The 16132-nt window shown below is 39.6% G+C and overlaps 4 protein-coding genes across 4 annotated transcripts; 2 read left to right on the top strand and 2 right to left on the bottom strand.

Moving 5' to 3' along the window:
- Positions 1–119: 119 nt before the first annotated feature.
- Positions 120–2833, bottom strand: Mcm7 (minichromosome maintenance 7). The gene is made up of 8 exons (XM_088037108.1): positions 2657–2833; positions 2241–2610; positions 1874–2192; positions 1643–1825; positions 1289–1586; positions 1021–1232; positions 426–973; positions 120–378 (listed from the first exon to the last, which is right to left on the bottom strand). Exons 1-8 carry the CDS (start codon positions 2685–2687, stop codon positions 174–176), a joined length of 2166 nt encoding a protein of 721 aa, XP_087893234.1. The 5' UTR covers positions 2688–2833; the 3' UTR covers positions 120–173.
- Positions 2834–3140: 307 nt separating this feature from the next.
- Positions 3141–7912, bottom strand: PolA1 (DNA polymerase alpha catalytic subunit). The gene is made up of 8 exons (XM_088035722.1): positions 7853–7912; positions 7594–7791; positions 7355–7536; positions 6495–7307; positions 6278–6448; positions 5841–6225; positions 3431–5791; positions 3141–3382 (listed from the first exon to the last, which is right to left on the bottom strand). The coding sequence occupies exons 1-8, from the start codon at positions 7866–7868 to the stop codon at positions 3171–3173; spliced, it is 4338 nt and encodes a 1445-aa protein (XP_087891848.1). The 5' UTR covers positions 7869–7912; the 3' UTR covers positions 3141–3170.
- Positions 7913–7980: 68 nt separating this feature from the next.
- On the top strand, positions 7981–9471 carry RpL8 (ribosomal protein L8). The gene is made up of 4 exons (XM_088035723.1): positions 7981–8061; positions 8245–8548; positions 8721–8924; positions 9087–9471. The coding sequence occupies exons 2-4, from the start codon at positions 8254–8256 to the stop codon at positions 9359–9361; spliced, it is 774 nt and encodes a 257-aa protein (XP_087891849.1). The 5' UTR covers positions 7981–8061; positions 8245–8253; the 3' UTR covers positions 9362–9471.
- A 410-nt stretch (positions 9472–9881) lies between these two features.
- Positions 9882–14329, top strand: bel (ATP-dependent RNA helicase bel). The gene is made up of 6 exons (XM_088036150.1): positions 9882–10072; positions 10307–10512; positions 11913–12671; positions 12732–13310; positions 13511–13941; positions 14086–14329. The coding sequence occupies exons 1-6, from the start codon at positions 10028–10030 to the stop codon at positions 14172–14174; spliced, it is 2109 nt and encodes a 702-aa protein (XP_087892276.1). The 5' UTR covers positions 9882–10027; the 3' UTR covers positions 14175–14329.
- Positions 14330–16132: the final 1803 nt, after the last annotated feature.

Raw genomic sequence — 16132 nt, 5'->3', positions numbered from 1 at the left:
CCTACCTTAAAAAAATTAAAAATCATTTCTTCATTAGAATACATATTAATTTGTATTGAAATATTCTCTTTGAAAGTATTTAATTCATATCCATTTTTTCCCTGAAAAATACTCAACAATTTTGCGCAAAGCTTTATTGAAAAAAATGTTCCTCTTACAAAACTGATCTAAACCTAAATGAAAGTTATTTTGGTGCGAGTCTGGTTCACCTGCCACACGTTCAATTCTTCATATTCTTCAATGCAAGAGTCAACTTGATCAGGTTTATATCCTTTGCTTGCACATTTCTCTAGGACATCGGTGATTTTAACAGTTTTCGTCGAGTCGGCCGCAAGTTCTCTGATGATCGCAAATATTTGATCATTTACATTTGGTGGTCTAAAAATTTAAATGTACTTTCTTGTTGCAACTTCAAACTCTCTTACCTGTATCCTCTCCCTTCAAATGTTTGCTTAAGAGAATCCTTGCTCATCTCCATCAATCTAATCGCCTCATTAACGTCGTCTTTTTCCACCACATTCGATAATCGCAACCGCGCCAAAGCAGTGGACAATCTCAGAATCCCCAACAAGTTTCTCGCCGAGGTAAAAGTCATGTCTTTAGAGTTTCTCGCCTCTTTTCTTAACTCAACGTACGCATTAACGATGAAATCAGTGAGTTCTTCAGGAATTGCAGGTTCCTTCAGTTTACACAACGAAATGTACTTTCTCATGACCGACATATCAAGAGCTTGTGTCTCGGTTGGTGGTTGTTGGCAGTGTTGATGCACATAAGTGATGTGCTTGGCAAGTCTTAAATCGTTATCGCGGTTTGGTTTGTCTTGAATCAGCCACAAGAGATCAAAACGAGATAAAAGAGCCGCTGGAAGTTGAATGTTTTGTTCAATTGTGCGCTTAGGGTTGTAACGACCGTAGGCTGGATTAGCAGCGGCTAAAATCGAGACTCGGGCATTCAAACAAGTCATTATTCCAGCCTGAAAGAAATAGTCAATCAATGAATTAAGACAATTAAATAATTTACTTTAGCGATGCTGATTGTTTGTTGTTCCATCACTTCGTGGATTGCAGTTCTGTCTGAATCTGCCATTTTATCGAACTCATCGATGCAACACACTCCTTGGTCTGCCAAGACCAGAGCGCCTCCTTCCAACATCATTTCTCCAGTCATTGGATCCTTCATGACCGCAGCGGTAAGACCCACGCCAGAGGAGCCACGACCAGTTGTATATTGACCTGCAAATTTATAAAATTAGATCCAATTTAGATGATCCTGAAGCAATTGTACGTACTTCTGGCTGCCAATCTATCAATGTAGCCCAACATTTGAGACTTGGCGACTCCAGGATCCCCCATAAGACAGATGTTGATGTTTCCTCGGATTTTCATGCCGTCAGGACGCCGATCGACGCCCCCCACTAACAAAAGAAGAAGTGCCTTTTTCACATCCAAGTGACCGTAAATTTCGGGAGCCAAAGACATCGCTAGTTTGGTGTAAAAGTCGTCTTCAGTTAACGTGGCTAGTTCTTCGGCAGTAAACGATTTTGACGAGTCTTCATCCTCTGCAGTTTTATTTAACGACACTATTCTCTGTGACAAAAGTTAGATTTTGACTCCCAAAAAAATTAATTGAAGAGGAAACTTACATGTGCTTCAACATAAGTTTCAGAGAGGAGTCCTCCCATCATCTGCTTAAAACCTGTTCTGACCAGTGGTAGAAAAACTCCTGTGACGGCAACGTGGTCACCTGGTAAAGCTTGTCTTGTTACTTCTCCTCTGCAGAAAATTGTCAAAGTGCGAGGAATGTGCCCCACAGGCACTTGGTCACTCTGAAATATCTTAATAAGATGCCACCTTTAAAAAACCCAAAAACTTACATGTTCTTGTATTTTCAGCTCTTGGAACTTGATGAACTTTGAGCCTCTGGTCTGCAGATATAAACGTCCTCCTGACTTGTTCACTCTGCAATCTTCACTAGGACACATCAAGACTGGCATGAAACTGAGCCCACCAACTGGTTGGTAAGTCTCAGCACCACACTGGTCACAGGTGTAAGTCGCCACACACATCATAGGTTTTACTTCTGTGGAACGTGTTACAATGCCTCTTACAGTCACAAGACTTCCCACATGCTCAGCTTTGACTTCACGAATGGGAACTGTCTTATTAGCAGACATATCTTTGAAGTAAATCTCACTAGAAATAAAAGTGTGAGTTTGAATACAATCAATAAAACTTTCTTACTATCGCCGCAACAGCTCTGGTGGAAACTTATTCCTTGGATCTCTCTGCTCATTTGGTTGCCTCATCCTCTGCTCCATCATCAACCTGTGCTCAATGTAAACATCCAGAGCGTCTTTTGCGACCACATCACGCTCCACAAAAGTAGGAAGGAGATCAAATACAACATCTGAAATCATATTTGTGTAGCGACGGGTGTTGGTCATGATCGCTTTAGCAAGTTCATCATCATGGTCATGAACATCATCCAGTTCTATGTGGAGCGCAATTTGCTCCCGATGCGCCAATTTCGTTAACTGGTTTGAATACTTAAAGTTCTTATGGCCTGAACCATCCTGAACGCAAAACTCCACCAAAAAGGTCTTGAGACTCTCTGCAAACATAAATAAGAAAAAACATAAAATTGGAAATGTCCTTACCTTTGTCTTTGTCGTAGTCACGTCGCACCATATTTTAAACGTATTTAAAACTCAAAATCACAAGTTTTTCCAACAAGAAACATGAAAAACGACGGTTTTTATAACCCGTGCAGCTGTTGTTGTTTGGGAAGATGTTTTGGCGGGAACACCGTGGGTTCAGGGATTTTTGTCGTCATGACAAGTGGATTGGTAGCGACCGGTTTATTTTAATTTCAGCCGAAATTGAATGTAATTTTAACAATAAAAAACAATTATAAATAATGTCATGCTAGGTTTAATTAATTTGTTAAGATAATTGTAAATTACGCAGTAAAAAATAAATAAAAACAGCTTGAGCAGATGTTGGTATCAATGGCACAGAGGAAAGATAGAGCGGGAAATACAAATTTCTATACTCAAAATTTCGTGCATAATTACTATTGTCTGACTGTTAACACTTCGTCTCCCATTTTAAATTAAACTACTTTTAATTGTTAAAATAATATGTATTTCGTGAATTAATATAAATATAAAACTATTCATCTTCTTCCTCCACCTCCTCCTCGTCAGCCGGAAAATCATAGATTGTATCTTCTATTTCTGATTCGCCTTCCTTCTTGTCCCCAGTGATCACTGTGAAGATTTCTTTCAATGAAATGATCGAGTAGGCACAATGGTCCAATCGCTTCTCGATACATTCTGTAATGCCTTGATAAGCTTGTTCAGTTTGAAAATCCAACAAAGGCTCTACAAAAAAACGATAATGAAGAAGAACATATTCGGAATTATACTCACTTTGTATACATTGCTTCAAATCGAAAATGTGGTGAAAATATCTCAGCTGTGCGTACAGTTCGTTTTCTCTATACTTCTTCATCATCACCGCATTACAGCATTGAGTGCAAATAGGGAACCGTCCAGAAAAATTAGATGATATTACAATAGTTTCCTTTGTACACATAGGATCTTCACAGTACATCTCGTAAAAATAGTATTTTTCTACATAGAAATTGATAATTTTGATCATTTCATTTTCGATGTATTCTCGGAAATCTGCCGGACGAGCTTTGCACTGCAAATTGCCACACTTCTCAAAAACTGATATATTGTTGGACACAGGAGAAGAAATCGCAACCATTTCTTTGCAATTGTAACATTTTAGAACAAACTTGTCGGCATTTCTGTATTTAAACTCAGCTTTAGTAAAGTTCACACCAACAAGCTCTTGTTTTGCTCTTGGTTTTTTGAAGTTCGAGCTGTCTATGCCCAAACAATCCGCTATTTGGTAAGCATCCAATTCTTCAATTGGGTCGCAGATACGATTAATGACTGGATAAATTTGCTGCGCAAGATAATAATGAACATCAATTTTAAGATTTTCTGAATTTTTCAGTTCTTCAATATGATAGGCACGTTGCGTGGGTGAATTTTCTGTACCATCGGCACATATCACGTATGGGACAGTATCACCAGCGCGGAAATGTCCTCCAGATTCTTTGTTATAGCGCAGTGCGACTAGAACATGTGGTTGTTTGAGAGCATCAGTGTACCTAGTTGGATTTTTGGTCAACTGTTTTGTAATTACCAAAAGCGAAAGTGGAACTTTCCCACTTTCTAAATCCTCCCTTAGCTTCCTCAAATGACTTAAAATGTTGTTGATACGGTTGTCCAAATTCTGCTCACTCAAAATCTCGTTCAAGATAAATTTACCTGCTTCAGATGCAAGTCGTGACCAATCACGTCGGACAATATCCAGACCTTTATACTCAACTTCAGTTTTAAGTTCTCCCTTCTTCGTTTTAGTTAAAGTCACAGCTGCGTACTTCTTCTTCCTCAAAAGAAGTAGAAATTTGAAGACGCCATCGATGTCAAGCTCCACTTGTTTGTAGAGTTTATTGATTTCTTGCTTGATTTTGCCACCAATTTGAGCGACTTGGTCAAAGTCGATGATATTGGTGTTGATCATAAGACTGTCGGTGTCGCCGTAGATAACATCAAAGTTCATTCTCTGGACGATGTCTTTGGTGTTGGTTAAAATCTCGCGACCTTTGTAGGTGATTAGAGCTGCCAAGTTCCTTGCGAAGAAACGAGAATTGGAGAAACCAAGACATCCGTACATACTGTTCGCTGTTAGCTTCAGAGCCGTTTGTCTTATGTGGTACTGCATTTTATGGTCAGAGTTCAAATCTGGGTTGTTCATAAGTTTCTTCACTTCACGACGGCTCTCGACTAGTTTTCGGATTTCAGTAGGTAGAATCCCAGGCGGGAGACTTTTATCAGGCAATAATATGTTGTCTTCAGACAAATTAGTCGGCATCGTGGTAAAACAAATGTTGTATTCTTGGATGATGCTGGGGTACAAAGAGTTGAAGTCCATCAGAAGAATGAGCTTGTCGTAGAAACCCACTTTGGGCTCGAGAACCAACCCTCCAGCATACGTCGGTTTCTTTTTTGCCGCTCCTTTCTGCTCTAAACTATTCTTCTTCGCGTACGTCTTATCCGGGACGATGTAGCCTTTCTCGGAAAACGCGTGCAACAATAGAAACTCGTTGCGTTCTGATCGACCTCCCATCAGAGTCTTACTCATAACATTGCCTGCAATGTTTGTAATCTGCAAAGCCAAGGGAATAATATTCAAAGCAAACATTATCCTTAAAATAAACGACGTGTCTTGCATGGTCAAATTAACAAGCTTGATAATGTCATCCGACGTTTCGTACATCCGAACAACTTCGTCCGGTTCCAAATCAATCCTCACTCCATCGGGTTGCTTCAACACGGCTTGACAAAGACTTTCCAAGTCATAGGATCGACTTCTGATAAGTTCCTTTGCTGAGATTTTAATATCACACACGAGACGTCCCAAAAACAGCTCCCTCTCTAGCTTTCGTAGTTGAAGGAAAGAACGCTTTATGCGCCCGAGTTTGCTGAAGTTGTTAATCTGATGGTGAACGAGTCGTTCACTCAAAACGTTTATCTGGTAGCCTTGCAGATCGTGGCCGACAACGAGGTCGCAATCCAAGTTTGAAAATTGGATGCAAAAGTAGTTGAGAAGTGCCTTTTCAGAGTGCATTTTCTGGAGAGCTGTGGCTTTGTAATTCTTCATTTTTGCGTGGAGGTCAATAGGGAGAGCCTGCTGCTCAGGACCCGTGAAAACTGAAAAAGAAAGTTGAAACGGAATAAATATAGTAGAAAACTGTTTTACCACAAAAATGCTTCTGGAAAAACTTTTCGTTAGGCGCTTGCTTATCCACGGAGTACTCAACATTAGTAACGCAGCTTAACATAACGATCTCGTTGGAACCAGTCTTTGGATTGACAGTGCGTCTCATGTTAATCGCCGTTACGACCAAAGGTGGTCGTCCTATCACATCTTTGGCTATTGACAGGTCAGTAACTTTATTGCAGTTGACTTCCAGCCTACACCAACCAACTGGATTAGTCACTGCGAAAGGATTAGAAATATCCAACCAACAAGGACCTTTAATTTTTCGGTCCAACAGTAGAATCTCAAGATATGAGCTTTCAGTGCCAAAAACTCTAGAAAATGTTTTTCCTTCTGCGGTTTTAGAAACTGGAGGATCTCTTGCCTGAAATACCCAACCAATGTAAAATTGGCTCAAACTAAAAGTACGATCTTACAGGGTAGCGAACTTCGATATAATCCGATTCCAAGGGAACGTCTGAACTGAAAGCGAATTTTTTCGTAATGGGTCGAGCTCTGAAGTTCTTAATTTGCATGTTTTTCATGACGGTTTCGTTAATTTCAGTGTACACATCGTGTGATGTAATTTTTTTTTCTGAATTTTTTTCCTGTAAAATCATGTTAGATAATGTAGTGGCGTTTAATCTAACTTACTGTAACTCTTGGTAAGAAAAACAGTCTCCTATCAATGTTGCGTACGGTGACACAGCAACTAACGTAAGACTTTGTTCGTTCATGGTAAGTTTTCCCAAACAAAAAGACAACTCCGGGTTGCTTGGCAGCGTTCTCAAAAGCATCCCACCAAAAGAAGCGGAAAACCTTCTTATCGTTAACAGTAACAAGAGGAATGTCCGACTGTTCAAGATTCAAAGTGCTGTCGACTTTATCGGTGTCGTCATTAACAGTCCAGTTTTTCAACATTTCCTCTTCAATATTATCCAAAAGAGTGCTCTTTGGACTAGGTTGAGTTTCATCGGTATCAATCTGGGATATATCTAAATCATCGTCAAAACAGTCATTAGATTCCGGGAGGATTTGAGCAGAATCATCCACAGACTCAGAGAACTGAGTTTCAGGAATCATTTCAGAATTAGTAGAATAAGAGTCTGGAATGATGTCTTCACAGTGAGATGTGGATGGAAGTGGTTCTGGCTCAGGCTCAACATGTCTTTCCGTTTCGATTTCTTCATTCTGTGCATTTTTAAATGGATTTATCGGTTCAGTTTCTACAATCCTACGCTGAACACGTTTTTGAGCTGAAGGCGTTTGGATCTTCGATTTTGGAATACTGATGGTTGGTTTCTTAGATGATGAAGTAAACTTATTCATATAATCCCTCTCAGCTTGTTTAGCCGACAAGAGTGATGAGCTTGAAGACGCTGCTTTTGGTCTGTGGGGTGTTGAAGGCCCGTTCTCAATTTCTTGCAGAAGCTCAGCCAAAGTTTCATCTTCATCTAGGTTCTTTTCCTACAAAGGTAGTTAGAATCTATTCAAACTTAACGGTAACCACTCACCTCTTTCTTCTTAGCTGGCATGTTAGAAAGGAGAGAGTGAAGATTCCCCTTTCCTGCATTTTCAGCTACTTTCTTTTTCCTTTTCACACCTTTTTTACCAGAAGCCGTAGCGGCGGCGATTGATTCGTGGTCCAAATCATCATCAAATATATCACGACCATCTTCAACGTAGCCACTACCGTCTAAAATGCCGTTTATACAGAAAAGTGAACGAAAGAATAGGAAATTGAGTAGCTTACCATCATCAACAATCCAATCATCATCTTGGCGCTGCAACACCTTTTTCGTGTATTCCTTTTCATCAACAGTTTCGTAAACATTTTCTATTTCTTCGGGTTCGTACTTGTTCCTGTTGCCATTTTTAAGTTGCTTGAATTTTTCAAAGGCTTTAGCTTTGTATGACGATTCTCGCTTTTGCCGTTTGGGTCGTCTTTCGTCTAAAACATGTGGTAAAATGTGCATACAGTGGAATTTCACTTATTATTTGTCTAATTTTACCTAAATCTTCCTCCATTTCTGTTGTTTAAACAGCAAAAAACGATGTTAAACTTTCACAACCATTCACAACACACGAAAGTAATGGCGCGAAAACTTTTAACTTTCCTAACCTCAAAGTCTAGGGATTTTTTGACATTTTAAATGTCATTTCAAACAAAAAAACAAAATTCCCTAACACCATCCTTTTCTTTTGATCGCAAGAAAACACGGTACGTTTACATGTTTCTAACTTTAATAAATCCGAAAAAATCAATTAATAAAACAATCATCCATGCCTAAATATACTTTTTAAGTATTTATGCGTGTGTGGTAAAATGTTTTGTGTGATATTTTTCTGGTTTCAAGTTAAAATACATAGGTTATGTCAATTGGTAACTTGTCTTATTTTGTAGTGACTCGCGATGGGACGTGTTATTCGCGCACAGCGTAAAGGTGCGGGATCCGTTTTCAAATCCCATACCAACAGGAGGAAGGGAGCCCCAAAATTGCGCTCTTTGGACTTCTCCGAACGTCATGGGTACATTAAGGGAGTTGTAAGAGACATTGTCCACGACCCCGGTCGTGGTGCCCCTTTGGCTGTTGTACATTTTAGAGACCCCTACAAGTTCCAAACCAGGAAAGAACTGTTTATTGCTCCTGAAGGCATGTACACTGGACAGTTTGTGTACTGTGGAAAGAAAGCTAACCTCCAAATTGGTAAGTCCTCTTATGGTTTAGGCTCAGTCAGTTACGAGTTCATAGAGTAAATGATGATTTCTAGCTTGTTATGATTTGTATGATTAAGATTTATCTAGAGGCTCTTTCTGAAATCTGTTAATTTATAGAGGTTTTCTGTCTTGTAATCAGTGGTAATGTTGGCTGTTTATAGGTAATGTGTTGCCAATTGGGACCATGCCTGAAGGTACCATTGTTTGCAACCTGGAAGAGAAGACCGGAGATCGTGGCCGATTGGCTCGTGCGTCTGGCAACTACGCTACCGTCATTGCCCACAATCACGACACGAAAAAGACCAGAGTTAAGCTTCCATCAGGAGCCAAAAAAGTTGTTCCCTCAAACAACAGAGCCATGGTTGGTACGTATCGCAAACAGTATAATTTTCGCTACAAAAAAACCTGATGATTTCTAATTATCATTCTGACTACAACGTGAGTGTCATTTAGAGGCTCTTTCTGAAGACTTTTTTAATATTTGACCCTCAACTTTTTTTTACGAGTTTTCATATTATCTTTTTTAGGTATTGTTGCTGGAGGAGGTCGTATCGACAAACCTATCTTGAAAGCCGGTCGTGCGTACCACAAATACAAGGTTAAGCGCAACTGCTGGCCTAAGGTCCGTGGTGTTGCTATGAATCCCGTTGAGCATCCTCACGGTGGTGGTAACCATCAACATATTGGTAAAGCGTCCACAGTTAAAAGAGGAACATCTGCTGGTCGCAAAGTCGGTCTTATTGCTGCTCGCAGGACGGGTCTTATCAGAGGTGGCAAGGTTGAATCAAAGAAGGACGATTAGACGCATAATAGGACCTAAACAGCCCCCTTTATATTTCATATGGGATATAACTCTTATTGTATTGACTAATTTTTTATGAAATATAACGATGGCTTCAATTTTTTACTTTATTTAGTGTTTTCTTACCCTGAAAGTTAATAAAGAATTTAGGTTAATAATAACCTAGTTAATTTTATTTTGGAATGTATGAAAGGATTTTCAATTTGAAAGTGAGGTTCTCCCACCATTTCTCAAGAATTCCTTTGTTACGTATCTAGAATTTAGCCCCTAAGTAAGAGGCTATAAGGTCGTCAATAGCACGTCAGATTTGACGTTCACTAAACTGTCAATTTGAATGTTGGCGCGCCTGAGAATTTAGAACGTATCTAGTGGTCCGAATGGGCTGTCAATCATTTGGCGTTTCGCTAATGTCAATCGAATTTTTTTTCTTCATCCAAAAATCATCACAAATCTATCGAAATTGAGCTCCCCCTCGTTTAAATTATCAAGTCGTGAAGAGGAACCACTGTCCATCCGCCATCAGCAGCGTCCGGACCTGCGCGTTAGTGTCGTGCGGAATCGCGAATGAACGCCTCTTGTGAATCTGCCAAAGACGCTTTTCATAAGTTTTAGATTAGAGGTTTTTCAAGATAAAAACTTCTACCATTCGTCTTGATTAGTAGTAATATGAGTAATGCACCCAACCAAAATGGATCAGGTCTAGAGCAGCAGGTACGTGCTTGATATTAGGTTATACCAGTCTCTACCACGTTTCTATGACCCGGAAGCTTTTGACAATGGAGGTCGTGTGCACTTCCACTATTGATCGGCGATGACGACGGCCGTCAATGGACCAAACTGACCGAAAGGTTGGTGATGGTCAAGTGCCATCGTCTTTTAGGGGCATTCACCCCAAATTACCCCATTTCTGAATGTCTTTGTTTTAGTCACTTTTTGTCTTTACAGTTTGCTGGTCTGGACTTGCAGAGTCGCGCATCAAGCGGCCGTTACGTGCCCCCGCACTTGCGTAACAAGCAGAATTTATCTGAAAGTAGCTACGATAGGGATAGAGACCGAGGTGAATCTAGAGGCGGTAGTGCCAGAAGCGGCGGCTACAACAGAGGCGGCGGAAGAGACAACCGTGGAGGCGACTTTTCCAGCTTCAACACTAGGCTAGTATACACTGACTTCTTATAGCTCCCTACCTGATATCCCAAAGATTGGGGTCATTGTAATCACAGATGTTCATTTCCTGCTATTATGACTCATTTTGATAAAAAAAAAAGTTGCAAAGAAAGCACTTTTGTAGCAAAATAACTGTTAAGGTATCATAATCATTAAGTTGGTGATGTCAGGGTCAAGGAAGTTTTCCTATGTTAGAGTTGATTGGAAAAAAACTCTCATAGGCTCTGCTTTTTTCTAGATGTTGGTAACAGTGTGTCTATCGATTTTCACACAGAACTGCCATGACATCACTGCTCATTGGGTCTTTGAGGTAGACAAGCAAAGCTACCAACATATTTCAAATTCTGAACAGTAATTTGAGTAGAACTGAAATCAAATTTCTCAAACTTATCTGCAAAATGGGGTCACAGTTAATTTTGTAAGAGCCAATTACAAATGTTTATTTATATTTGAATTAAATACGTATCTAGTTTGATTTCTTTTTGAAATTCTTAACGTCTCGTCGGATATTGTCGTTATTTGCATAGTAGCATAAAAATTAGTCATCCTAAAAAGTAAAAGAAAGCTGTTACTTTGTTACACAACAAAAATATTTTCACTTCAGTTGCGTTATTAATTGAGAAAGATTTGGCAAACGGAATACCACGTGAGTCACAACTTTTTATTGGTTTCTAAAAATTTTTGCCCACTTTATTTAATTCCATATTGAACGTCTTTGCTCAATTGAGGCGCTTATTGTTAAATGAAAAACCACTAGAGCTAGACTTAAGAAAAACAATCATAAAAGTTATAATTACTGTAGAAAATCGTGGTTGAAGTAATAGAAATCGCCCACGATTTTCTACAGTAATTATGATTTTTATGTTCTTTTTTTTTTAATTCTAGTTTTAATTAATCAAAATTTTAATTGCATTGCTTTGTTTACAATTTAAAATGAGTTTCTATTCTCGATGATTTAAACAATATGTAATTATATTGTGTCACAACAACTTATAGATCACTTATATTGTCAGATAAAGAACTGTGGAATATAACAGACAATTTTTAAATATTTTTTATGTGAATGATGCGATCCGACTTGAAGGACAAAAGAATTGCATGCTTAATGTAACGAAAACTTGGTTTGGCAATTTCCAATGATTTTTCCTGCGTTTTTATGTAGCACAATAAAAAACAGAAAAGTAATAGTCACGTTTTTTACAACTGCAAAAGTAGAGAACATAACTGACTCAGTTGTAGGCGTGTCTTAATTTTTTACTATTGGTTATTCACCAGCACAACCTTCGAAATAATTGCAAAAAAATAAACGCACACTGATCGAATTGTAATAAAAAACTTTAAACTTGAATTCTTTTTTATCAAAGTAAGTTTGAATTTCTTATTGCAGAAACCGCCGCGACAACTTCCAGAATGGCGAAACGTTCGAGAGAGACGATTGGAATCGAGGCGGCGGAGGAAGCGGCGGCGGCGGCGGCGGCAGCAGCGGTGGTGGTCGCTTTCAGGAACGGGAGCGTGACTTGCCCCGTAATGATCGCTGGCAGGAGCCAGAGAAGCCGTCTCGGGAAGGAGGAGGTCGCTGGAACGACAATCGAAACGAAAGCGGCGGTGGAGGTGGAGGCGGAGGCGGTGGCCGTTGGAACGACAACCGAGATCGTCGCAACGAAAACGATTGGACTGTACCGATGCCGAGGGACGAGAGAGTTGAGCAGGATCTCTTCGGCACGGGCAATACGGGCATCAACTTCAGCAAGTACGAAGATATACCTGTTGAAGCAACCGGGGAGAAGGTCCCGCGTCACATTGCATCTTTTGAGGAAGTACAGTTGACTGAGATCATACGGAACAACATAAGTTTAGCTCGTTATGATACTCCGACTCCAGTACAAAAATATGCAATTCCGATAATTGTGGGCAAGCGAGACGTGATGGCTTGCGCCCAGACAGGGTCCGGTAAGACTGCAGCGTTCTTAGTGCCCATTCTGAATCAAATGTACGAAAATGGACCTCCGATGATTACTCATGGACGCAGCCGGCGTAAGCAGTATCCATTGGGGTTGGTCCTGGCGCCTACTAGAGAACTTGCCACTCAGATCTACGACGAAAGCAAGAAGTTCGCCTACCGTTCACGTGTGCGTCCTTGCGTTGTGTAAGAAAAATCATTTCCAACCACAACCTTATCCAACTAATTCAACTTTTTTTTCTTCAGATATGGTGGCGCACATATTGGCGATCAAATGCGCGACCTCGACCGCGGCTGCCACTTATTGGTCGCCACCCCCGGTCGTTTATTGGACATGATCGACCGTGGTCGCATCGGTCTCGATTATTGTCGCTACCTCGTGCTCGACGAAGCCGATCGAATGTTGGACATGGGTTTCGAACTCCAAATTCGTCGCATCGTGGAAAAAGAAACGATGCCAAAGACCGGCGAACGTCAAACACTTATGTTTTCTGCGACTTTCCCCGGACCTATTCAAATGTTGGCCCGTGATTTCCTTGATAATTACATCTTTTTGGCAGTAGGCCGCGTCGGTTCTACTTCCGAGAATATCACCCAGAAAGTTGTCTGGGTGGAAGAGCATGATAAGCGTTCGTTCCTTTTGGACTTGTTGAACGCAGCCGATCTGACTCAACCTTCTTCAGAGAGTCTCACTTTGGTGTTTGTTGAAACTAAGAAGGGTGCGGACTCTTTGGAGGAGTTCTTGCACAACGAAGGCTACCCAGTGACTTCAATACATGGAGACCGCAGCCAAAGAGAGCGAGAAGATGCCCTCAAACAGTTTAGGTGAGTTTGGATCAAAATTTGTGACAATTTATCGCAAAGAGGTCAAACTACGTTATCTTGTAGGAATAACACCAAATAACTCAAAGGTTAAAAAACTGATAATTTTGCTCATCAATTCATTTTTTCCCTTAAAATTCTGGGTGGGTCACCTTGAACTTCTTCAGATTAACAAATTTTGCTATTTCTTATTTATTTCTTAGGTCTGGAAATACCCCAATTTTGGTGGCCACTGCTGTAGCAGCCCGTGGCTTGGACATACCCCACGTGAAACACGTGATTAACTTCGATCTGCCATCGGACATTGAGGAATACGTCCACCGCATAGGTCGTACCGGTCGTATGGGTAACCTGGGTCTGGCGACTTCGTTCTTCAACGATCGTAATCGAAACTTGGCCACCGGACTCTTGGACTTGTTGATTGAAGCCAAGCAGGAATTCCCAAGCTGGTTGGAAGGCGTTGCGGCCGATGGCAGAATGCCGAGTTCTGGACGAAGAGGAGGAAAGAGTCGTTATGGAAGCGGAGGAAGTAGTTTTGGAGGAAGAGATTATCGACAACAGTCAGGAGGACCCTCTAGAAATCAAAGATCTGGCGGCGGAGGCTATGGAAATAACGGTTTCGGAAACAATGGAGGTGGGTTTAGAATGCGTAAATGACGAGTGACTTTAACGCCCTGAATGGGTAATAAATTTTGACGTTATTGAAGTTGGAAATAAAATATTTAAAACCGTTTTGTATTATTTGGGATTGTACATTTGATGTTTTTTTTTTCTTTAGGTGGTCACTACGGCTTGGACCGCGGCGGCAACTTCGGCGGAAATTACAACTCCAATTCAACCAGTCGCGATGACTGGTGGGAAAACTAAACGAAGTAAAGCAAGTTTTTTTCTTTCAATAGACTACCCCTCTTGCAATAGCGGTTTTCCTCCTATCATGATCCAGGCGTCCAACTTCTTTATTTTTTATGTGCGTGTGTGTAATTTTACTTACAGGGGCATTACATGAAGTTTACAATTCTTCATTCATCTCGTTTTTCTTTTTTTTTAATCTCTCAATTAATTTATTAATCGTTTTCTGTCGCCGTTACTCAGCCTGGATATTGTATTACCTTCACTTCACTGACACACATACTATGCATAAACAATTGATTAATTACAGTAGATAATTCTAGTTACTGCTAGAGATTTAAGGAACAAAAAATACATTTCCGCAATTATAGTTTGTATTGGCATAATCGAATGTGTGGTTTTTCTTTTGTTGTTAGCGCCCTGCGCGGGCTTCTGAACGCATGTACACATAGTGCAAATGGGTATGTAATTTATATTTTGCTATCCCAATTAAAGATAGCACGTGATCTTGAATAAATCTGCGACCTTTAAGTATTGTTGAGCCAAAAACTTTTCTCTTAATTTATTGACGAAACTCATGTTAGCGTTTAAACTTGACTAAGACGTTCTAGTCTCACTGACATGACCGAATCTAGGGATTCAAGGCTCAAGTAGCGTTGCAGTTACAGCTGGTCGAGGCGCTAAGAGTATTCTTCTGTATACGACTGTGATATTTACCGATCTACCGTAACGGTTTTATGATACGTAGTTTAATGGTTGGCACAGCTAGACAGATGTCAAGTGCAGTCGCATCGACAATGCGAATAAATCTTAGCGTATGAACAATAACTTAATTTAATTCATAGGAATAAGTGCGGTTTTAGACAACTAAACAGTTCGAACATGTTAGAGTGGGCACATATTTCGTGCCTCCTATGTAACCTAACCAGTTTTCTTCGGAAATTTTCGTTTGTTTCGTTTCATGTCTCGCAGAATATTTAATTCGCACTCCCTGTGATATGGTTAGAAAATTGGTGCCTATTCTAACAGAATGTGATGAGCATTCTTATATTTAACTATATTTTAAACTTAGGAGCTGTGACTGCAACCGTGCGATTCGAACACCCTCTAAACACTCGTTGTTTTCCGTTTTTCACTTTTTTGTTTTTTTTTTGGCTTTCGGAGAACATCGAGTGGTTAGACGGTCAGTTGTTATTAGTTGGAATTTAAAAAGGGATGGCAAAATGCTCCGTTACTCTCATCTCATGTGTGTCGAGAGTATTTGTAACTTATTTTAATGCATTTACAAGTTGTTCTGGTAGAAAATGCTGTTAAAGCATTATTGATGATAAATAAAAGATATTTCAATTCCTTTTAGTGTTTTATTTTTAATCGGAAATTATCATTGCATTTACCTACGTTATGGACTGACTATTCATTAGTATGCACAGGAATTTGCTAATTAACTCCGATGTGGGCAAAAAGAACTGATAAAGACAACTTTCAACGTTATTTATGACTGGAAATTAAGTATAGTGTGGTTTATCAAAAGTTTATAATTAAAATATATTGTCAATTCTAGGTTGTTTTTTCAACTCACATGCTTTTCACTTTTTCAGTCTCAATTTAGTGTCCACACTAATGGTAAGTAAAATATTTTCTATTTATACATGTTGACATATGCTACAATGAGTATTGATAGGTATGCCTATCTTTTTTAATACTTTTTTTATAGTAACTTGTCAGATCAAAAAAATATTTGTGAAAACCGATTTTAATGAATGAATAAATTATGCAAATAGGTAAAATTAAGAAATTCTGATTTTAAGCGGGTTCTATTTGTAATCAATGTGATCGTAAGAAATTTATAGTACGATCAAGAAAGTATTTCGTTCATTAGAGAACAATACAGAGTGTCAGACTTTTTATTGAATTCTGATAGTGAATTTGTAAAAAATCTGTAAAAATCTCTCACTCATTAGATTTCATTTATTAAT

The sequence above is a fragment of the Gnatocerus cornutus genome, chromosome 5 (genome assembly GCF_029298725.1).
Source record: "Gnatocerus cornutus isolate USDA-ARS CGAHR chromosome 5, icGnaCorn1.1, whole genome shotgun sequence".
Classification (NCBI taxonomy): domain Eukaryota; kingdom Metazoa; phylum Arthropoda; class Insecta; order Coleoptera; family Tenebrionidae; genus Gnatocerus; species Gnatocerus cornutus.
Note: the sequence above shows the minus strand (reverse complement) of the source record. Positions and strands in the feature narration are given on the sequence as shown.